The following is a 9,663-nucleotide window of genomic DNA, read 5'->3' as shown; positions in this document are numbered from 1 at the left end:
TGGCTTTAAATTGTTTTTGGGTAATACGATATCATAGTTATTTTTTGGGAGTTTGGGATCATGGCATGATCGGTTTAGCACTAATGTGGTTTATAGATATTTTTCTTTTTCTCTGTTCCCTTTGTTTCCCTTGTCTTTTCTACTTTTCCTGCCCCTTCTCTTCCTATCTCTTCCCTACCCTTCTCTTCACTTCATGTCTCTTCTCATCCAGGGTAATGGGAGTAGTGATTTAATATTAATCTTTTTCTGTCTGTTTCTTTATCTTTTCCCTTCCATAGTTTTCACTTCTCTTCTCTCCTCTCCTCTTATCTTATCTTATCTTATCTTATCTTATCTTATCTTATCTTATCTTATCTTATCTTATCTTATCTTATCTTATCTTATTCTCTCTCTCTCTCTCTCTCTCTCTCTCTCTCTCTCTCTCTCTCTCTCTCTCTCTCTCTCTCTCTCTCTCTCTCTCTCTTTTCCTCTCCGACCCTCTTCAAAAATGTCTCAGAATTTCACAATATAAGATGTCTTCACTGCAGTATAACTCCCGCTTACTCTTTGTTATATTAGCATTGAACATTCATTAGATAGTGAATTATATTCTTGTTCTTTGCAGAGGATATTAAAGTTGAACTGGAAATGCAGTATCAGTGTTGCCAGCCACCAGTGCTGAATCCTGTGAAGCTGCTCGTAACTGAAGCAACCAAGATACCTAGCAAACGTAATAGAAAAACTTGCAGGTAAGTTTGCTCTTGAAGTACTGAACTTGAACCCTTGATCTCCGACATATAGAGGTAGAGAAATTATAGAGTAGAAATTATAATAATTTGTTGTCTGTGGGCAGTAGCTTTGCACATGATAGATATAGATTTTATTCTGTGTTAGCATGATATTTATGTTTTTTGTCTGTTGTTTTTTACTCGTCTTGAAAGTCTGACTAGGAAAAAAGGTCTTGAAGTTATTTATATCAGAAAAAAGGCCAAATTATATGAAAATCTTTACTTATACCATGACAGTAGTAGGAACTAGGCAACCTCTCTACTAAAACATATCACATACACATCTTCATTCTCACCACGATAGGAAATGGAAAGCCAGGAATTCTCATCTGTATATGTAGTATAAGGTATAAAGAAAAATTGCTTGCATCTTCATACCATTCTTAGTTATCTTTACTCTAAAATTTTCTTGCCTTACATTAAGCATGTACACTTTTCCTGTCAACAGTCCAATGCTTGGGGAGAAGGTAGCTGTGAAGGACATCCTAGCCCCATTTAATAAAGAACCTGCTGAAGGAGAAAGCATGAGAGTGTGTCTTGTAAGATCTAGTCCAGGTCTCGGAAGATCAAGTTTAGCGGAGCTCTTGGCATCTTCATGGAAGCACAAGGACAACCGAATTTCCCACGTTAGTAAATATGAGGCAGTGATAATCTTATCAGCTGCATTAGGAAATGTCACTAACAAAGATATTGTGGAGATTGCCCTTCCTTTATGTGCATTAACACATGGAACAGCAGCAATTCACACATGGTTAAAGAAGGCATCTGTATTACTAATTATTGATGATGCAGAAGAGCTGGATTCAAAGCACTTGGATGAGGTGAAAGGTGTCATTGAGGAAGCATGTAGTATGAATGTTGTAATGCTGTGTGTACCTGAAGGCTATGATAGAATTCAAGAATGCTGGAGTAGTTACATCTTGTACAAGTTGCAGTTGAATGGTTATGACCGTGAGGAAATTGTTAACCTCGCAGAGGAATTACTCCACCATAGGTCTAAATCAGGTGATGTGAAAGAGTTTAAGGCATTTTTAATGAAGAACATGTGTAGGTTGTCACTTATTCTCAAACACCCTACAACATTGGTGCAGGTGTGTGAGGCATGGATGACCACCCCCTCCTTGTTTGATAATGTATCTACTGTCACAGATCTATTGTGGATGCTCACCATAAGGACTTTTAGGAAAATAATAGAAACTAGTTTTCAGGATGACCAAAAGGAAACCAAGGAACACCAGTGGCTCATGGCTGTGGGTTGCATTGCTCTTTCAGCATTTAAGGAAAATAAAAGATTAGAAGGTGAATATATGATTCAAGTGCTTGAAGAGACCTCAAAGATTTACCCAGCAGATGTGAACCAGTTTCTCATTAAGGGCCTCTTTGTGCAAAGAAATCGTCATGTAAATAATCACAAAGGTGAATTGAGCTCTGTGCATACTCTCCAGCAAGAGTTTTTTGCAGCATGGTATGTTGCTCACATGATACTGGAAGGGAAGAAGTATCGTAGCCTTACTGGAGATGTGCAGTGCTTGTATCAACTGTCTCTCTTCATTGGGGGCCACATGTCAAGAATAAATAAGGGTAAAAGAGTTATGTCTGAGCTCGATGACAGGAGACTGATTTGCGCAATAGTGAACCACAGTGAGGATAGCTTTGAAAACCTGACCTTCAACCTTGAACTTGTTACGGAGATAAAGGCAGCACCAAAGTTAGTGGAATATATAGTGGAGGTTTCAGAGTATCCAGAGGAATGGAATGTATGTGCTGCAGATATTCAGCTCATTCCACTGGAAACCCTTTTGATGAATGTTGCACCCATTAGAATATTTCTGAATATAGAAAAATTAAAACCATTTTCTGAACTTCAAAAGGTTCTGGCCTTTCTTTGCCGTGTTGATATATTTGTTTGGCTGGATAGCAGCTGTCAATTTAAATATGGTGAAAAAGGCAGTATGGACCGCATTGTCAAGGCATTTTTCAAAGACACTGTTATGACAAAGATTGATCTGATATCAGGTGTCTTATCTAATGAAATTCTGCAGAGTATAGTAAACTGCAATGCCACAAAACACTTAGTATATCTCAAACTACGTGTACAGGATTTCAAGACACTTTCAACTGTTCTTATCATTAATAAATATCTACCTAAGTTGTTGTGGCTTGAAGTAAAGATTGATTATCCAATCCTTAAAGGAGACATAGAGGGTCTGCCATGCACCACTGTGCCAATGCTAGACGTGTATATTCAAAACATAAACGATAAAAGTGTCTCTAAATTGGCAAACCTTTTGGGCAGCATGCACATCCGTTACACAGGCATTCATCTGGAGAACACCTCTCTCACCCCAGAGGGACTATTTGTCCTTCTCAAGCAGCTGCAGAAGAGAAACATATGCCTGTATTCAGAACCGGAAGCAAGGGATAAATTCAGAAGGTGGTACTATCCCCAGTTCTACAATATGGGTCCGTCAGAAGTGCTGACCGATGAAATGGCTGAGGAGGCACTGGGTTTCGATGACAGAATATATTATAGCAATCATTTTGTGGATTCTTCTTGCTTTGCTTTGGCCTTAGATGCATGGAACCTCACATCATACCTGGAAGAGCAAGAGGAAATCCTGCACTTCACATATAAAACAGAAAACTTGTCTTTTATCAAGGGACTCAATGGATCTGTTGATATTGAGGTTAACAAAAAAGATGAGACTTGAGGAGTTGTCTCTCTCTCTCTCTCTCTCTCTCTCTCTCTCTCTCTCTCTCTCTCTCTCTCTCTCTCTCTCTCTCTCTCTCTCTCTCTCTCTCTCTCTCTCTCTCTCTCTCTCTCTCTCTCTCTCTCTCTCTTGCTTTCACTCTCTCTCTCTCTCTTCTCTTTCACTCCCTCTCTCTCTCTCTCTCTCTTTCACTCTCTCTCTCTCTCTCTCTCTCTCTCTCTCTCTCTCCCTCCCTCCCTCCCTCCCTCCCTCTCCCTCTCCCTCTCTCCTTTCTTCGTGTGATTCCAGCAATATATGCTATTTCTCTCTTCCTCACTTTCAGCCTATTCTGCCCTACCCTACCCTTCCCTTCCCTTCCTTTCCTTTCCCTTCCCTTTGCTGTTATACATTACCATAACCTACCTAACCCTACCCTCCTACACCCCACAGTCCCGCTCTGCCCGCTCCCCTTGCCTTCCTACATACCCAAACCCTGCTACCTCGCCTACTCACCAAACCCGCCTATCTTCCCCACACTAACCTGTCTTCCCACACCATCCCAAACCTTTTCCCGCCCTGCCCTTCATAAAGTTCCCATCCCACCTATCCATCCTGCCTTGCCTACCTACCTTCCCACTTTCCACCCACCCACACTCACACTTTACCCATATCTCCCTACCCCCACAATAATATAAATTTATTATATAAAAAAATATATATACAATTTTTTTAAAACATACATTTACCACACACACACACACACACACACACACACACACACTCACACTCACACACACACACACACACACACACACACACACACACACACCCATGTATGTATGTATGTATGTATGGTATGTATGTATGTATGTATGTATGTATGTATGTATGTATGTATGTATGTATGTATGTATATATATATATATATATATATATAGATATATGAATATATATATATATATAGCTATATATATATATATAATATATATATATATATTATATATATATAATGTATATATATAATTATGTGTATATATTACATATGTGTGTGTGTGTGTGTGTGTGTGTGTGTGGTGTGTGTGGTGTGTGTGTGTGTGGTGTGTGTGTGTGTGTGTGTGTGTGTGTGTGTGTGTGTGTGTGTGTGTGGTGTGTGTATGTGTGTGTGTATAATATATTATAATATATATATTATATATATATAATATATATATTTATATATATATATGTATGTATGTATGAATGATTGTATGTATGTATATGTGTATATGTATATATGTATGTGTAATATATATATGTATATATATATATATTATATATGTGTGTTTGTGTGTGTGTGTGTATATATATAATACACACACACACACATATAATATATATATATATATATATATAGATATATATATATATATATAATATTATATAGTTTATATAATATATATATTATATATTATATATAATAATAGATAAATATATATAGTATATATATATAAGTATATAGATATAATTATGATTATATAGGTAATGATATATATATATATAGTATATATATATATATATATATAATATATAGAATATATATATATATATATATAAAATTAGATAATATAAATTATATATATATATTATAAATTTTATAAAATTATATATATATAATATAATAATATATATATATTAAAAATATAAAAAAAAAAAATTTTTAATAAAAATAAAAAATAATAATAATAAAAAAAAAAAATAAAAAAAAATAAATTATATAATATATATATATATTAAAATTATAAAATTATAATATATTTTAAAAAAAATTAGAAAAATAAATATAATATAATAAATATATTTTTAATATTAAAATTTTAATTAATATATATTATATATAATTATAATATTTTAATTATATATTATATATATATTAAATAATTTATTTTATATATATATATTTTAATATATATATTTATATATATTTACTTTTTTTTATTATATTTTTATTTTAGTTTTTTTTTTTATATTTATATTTATATTTTATATATCTAAATAAAAAAAATTATAAATTATTTAAAATTTTTATTTTATATATATTAAAAATATTTTTTATATAAAATAATATATATATATATATTAGAAATAATCTTATTTTTATATATTTTATATTTTAGATAAAAATTTATATTATTAATAAAATTAATATAAAAAATATATTAATTTATTATAAAAAAAAAATTATTTTAATAATTTAAAAAAATATAAAATTAAAAATTAAAATTTATTTATTATATAAATATATATAAAATAAATATTTTTTAAAATTTTATAAAAAATTAAATAAAATTTCTTTTTAAATAATAAAAATAAATAAATTAAAAAATTTAATAAAAAATTTAAATATATATTTATAATTAAAATTTTAAATTAAAATAATATTTTAATAGTATATATATTAATATATATTTATTTTATAAAATATATAAATAATATAAAAAATTATAAAATTATATTACTTATTTTAATAATATATTAAATTAATTTTTATTTTAAATTTAAACTAATATATTAATTCTATATAATTTGAAGATTTAAATTTTTAAAAAATTATATTATATTATATAATTAAAAATAAAATTATATTTATATTATTTTAAAATTATATTATAAAATTAATTAAAAATTATATTATTTTTAATTTAATATATATATAATCTATATATATTTTAAAATATTATTATTTAAATAATAAAATGAATTTAAATATATACTTTTAATATAAATTTAATTTTATTTAAAAAAATATTCTTTTTAAAAATTATTATAAAATTTTAAATTTTTTATATATTATATTATTTATATATTTATATATAATATAATATTTATTTTTTATTTATATTTTATATTAAAATATATTAATATTTTTATATATATTTTTTTTTTAAATATTTTTTCTTTATATATATAATTATATTTATTTAATATAACTATATTATATTATATTTATATTAATATAAAATTTATATATTAATATATAAAAATTATATTTTATTTTAATATTATTAATATTTATGAAAAATTTATATTAAAAATTATATATTAAAAATTTTAATATATTTTTAATATTATTATAAATTTTTATTTTTAGATGTTTATATATATAATTTTAATATATTTTATTTTAATAATATTTCTTTTATATATTTTCTTATTATATTTTAATAATATTAAAATTATAATATTTTATATATTTTAAATAATAATTAATATATATTTTAAATAAATTTTTTTTTATTTATTTAAATATATATATTTATAATATAAATATATATATATATTATATTATTATAAATATTATTTTTTATTATTTATTATTATTTAAATTTTTAAATTTTTAAATTTTTTTAATTAATAAATTTTTACTATATATATTTAAAATTTTATAAAATTTAAATTTTTTAAAATTTTTTTAATTATATTTTATTTTTATTTTTATTTTAAAATATATTTATAAAATTTTTAATCTAATTTTAAAAAAATTTAATTTTTAATATATATTTATATATTAAAATATTTAAAATTTATTTTTATATATCTTTTAATATTTTTTAAAATATATTATATATATATATTTATATTTAAAATTTATTATTATATATATTTTTTTACTTTTTTTATATATATATTATTATAAAATTATATTTATATTTTATATTATATATTTTTATTTTTATATTTTTATTTTTATTTTATATATTTTTATATCTTTATTTTATCATTATCTTTTTATTATTTTTTTTTTATAATTTTTTTATTAATTTTTTTTTTTATATTCCTTTTTATATATTTTTCTTATTATTTATATTTATTATTTTAATCTTAAAAAATTATATTTTCCCTATCTTCCTTATCTTCTTTTTTTATTTTAAAATTTTTTTTTTTTTTTTATATAATTTTATACCCTTATATTTTTTATATTATTTTAAAATATAAATTTTATTTTTTATTTTATATATTTTATTATTTTATTATTATTATTTTTTTATTTATATTTATATATTTATTATTTATATTATTCTCTATAATTTTTTAATTTTTTTTATTTTATTTTTATTTATTTTTAATTATTATAATATTACAATATATTTTTTATATTTTTTATTTAATTATAAAATTTTATATTTTTAAAAATTTTTTATTTTTTTTTATTATTTTATTTAATATATTATATCTTTTCTATACTTTTATTATTATATTTATTATATAATTATATATATTATATAATTAATATTTTTAGATTTATAAATATAATTTATATTTTTTAATTTTATTTTTATTTAATTTAAATTTAAAATTCCTCTCTTTCTTTTTAAAATATTTTAAAATTTTTTTTTTTATCATTTCTTATTTTTTTTTTTTAATATTTTAATTTTTTAGTTAAAATTTATATTTTTTTTTCAAATATTTTATATCAAATTTATTTTTCTTTATTTCTTTTTATTTATTAATTTTCTTCCTAGATATTTCCCCTTATTTTTTTTTTAAAAAAAACAAAAATCGAATTTTTTTAAATTCTTTAATTTTTTTTTAATAAAATTTTTTAAAAAATAAAATTTTATAATAATAATAATTTTTAAATTTTTTAAAAAAACAATTTTTTATCTTTTTTATTAAATAAATTTATTTAAAATTTTTAAATTATAAAATTAAATCTTTTAATTTTAAAATTTCCTTTTTAAAAAATCATAATTTTTAATCATTATAATTAATTATTACTACTAAAATATTCCCCTTTTCTTAATTATTTTAAAATTGTTTTAAATTTCCCATCTTTTTTTTCCCCCCTTTATTTCTTTTTATTTTAAACATTTTATTATTCTCCAAATTAATAATTTTTCTAAAAATATTCAATTAATATTAAATTTATACTTTCATTATTCTTTAAAATTTTTTTCAAAATACTTCTAAGTTTTTTTTTATATTTTTCTTATTTTAAAAAAAATATTAAAAAAAAAAAAAAAAAAATATAAAAATTATAAAATATAATATTTTTAAAAATTTTTAAAAAATAATTCCCAATTTCCTTTTCCCATTTTTTTCTTTCCCCTTTCTTTTTTTTCCCCCTTTTTATTTTTTCCCCCTTTTTTTTTTTTATTTTTTTTTCCTTTTTTTTTTTTCCTCCCTTTTTTTTTTCCCTTTATTTTGGTTCTTTTCTTTTTTTTTCTTTTTGTTTTTTTTTTTTTTCCTCTCTCTTAAATTTTTTTTTTAAAATTTTTTTTTTTTAATTTGTTTTGTTTTTCCCTTTTTTTTTTGGCGGCCCCCCTTTGTTTTTTTGGGGTTTTTTTTCCCCTTTTTTTTTTTTTGGCCCCCGTTTTTTCCCCCCCCGGGGGCCCCCCGTGTTTTTTTTTTTTTCCCTTTTTTTTTTTTTTCCCCCCGGTTTCTTTCCCATTTTTTCTTTTTTTTTTCCCGGGGGGTTTTTTCTTTTTTTGGTTTTTGGGGTTTTCCTCGGGGTTTTTTTTCCCAAATTTTGTTTTTCTTTTTTTCCCCCCTTTTGGGGCGGGGGTCCCAAAGTGTTTTGGCCCCGGGCCCCCCCCCTTTGCCCTTTTGTGTATTCCCTTTTTTTAATTTCGGTCCGGTTTTTAATTTTTCTTTTCCCCCCCCAAAAAAAAAAAAAAAAAAAAAAAAAAAAAACCCCCCCAAAAAAAAAAAATTTTTTTTTTTTTGGGGGCAACCCCCCCCGGGAAACGCCCTGGGGTTGGGCCCCTGTTTCCCCCCTTTTTTTTTTTTCCTGGGAAAAGGGGGTTTGAGAAAACTGGGGGCGGGAAAATTTTTTTTATTTTTGCATAATAGCGGGTTTAAAAATTTTGTTTCTTCTTATCCATAAAAAAAAAATAAAAAAAAAAATAAAAAAAAAAAAAAAAAAAAAAAAAAAATTTTTTTTAAAAATAAAAAAAAAAAATAAAAAAGAAAAGTCAAAAAAAAAATTTGAAAATTCCTTTTGGGAACCCAACACCCATGGGGTTGGGATTTGGAATTTGAAATGAAAAACATGACGTAAAAAAAACATTTTTTTCTTCACATTACACATTTTTGAAAAAAATTTGCATTTTTTTGGGAAAAGGGTCTTTTTTTTTTCCGGGGGTTTAAATTTAAAACTTTTTTTTTTCTCAAATAAAAATTTTTTTTCTTTTAAAACTTTTTTCCATTTGGTTTTTTCTGCTTTTTAA

The 9,663-nt window shown here is 24.2% G+C and overlaps 1 protein-coding gene across 1 annotated transcript in view; it reads left to right on the top strand.

Moving 5' to 3' along the window:
* The window catches only part of LOC119590163, a 14,176-nt gene extending 10,639 nt beyond the window's left edge, over nt 1–3,537 (top strand). The window contains exons 3-4 of the mRNA XM_037938949.1: nt 605–728; nt 1,216–3,537. Coding sequence (XP_037794877.1) covers nt 605–728; nt 1,216–3,478 — 2,387 coding nt within the window. The 3' untranslated portion in view covers nt 3,479–3,537. The remainder of the gene's footprint in view (nt 1–604; nt 729–1,215) is intronic.
* The last annotated feature ends 6,126 nt before the right edge of the window (nt 3,538–9,663 follow it).

The sequence above is a fragment of the Penaeus monodon genome, chromosome 26 (assembly GCF_015228065.2).
Source record: "Penaeus monodon isolate SGIC_2016 chromosome 26, NSTDA_Pmon_1, whole genome shotgun sequence".
NCBI classification, from domain to species: domain Eukaryota; kingdom Metazoa; phylum Arthropoda; class Malacostraca; order Decapoda; family Penaeidae; genus Penaeus; species Penaeus monodon.
Note: the sequence above shows the minus strand (reverse complement) of the source record. Positions and strands in the feature narration are given on the sequence as shown.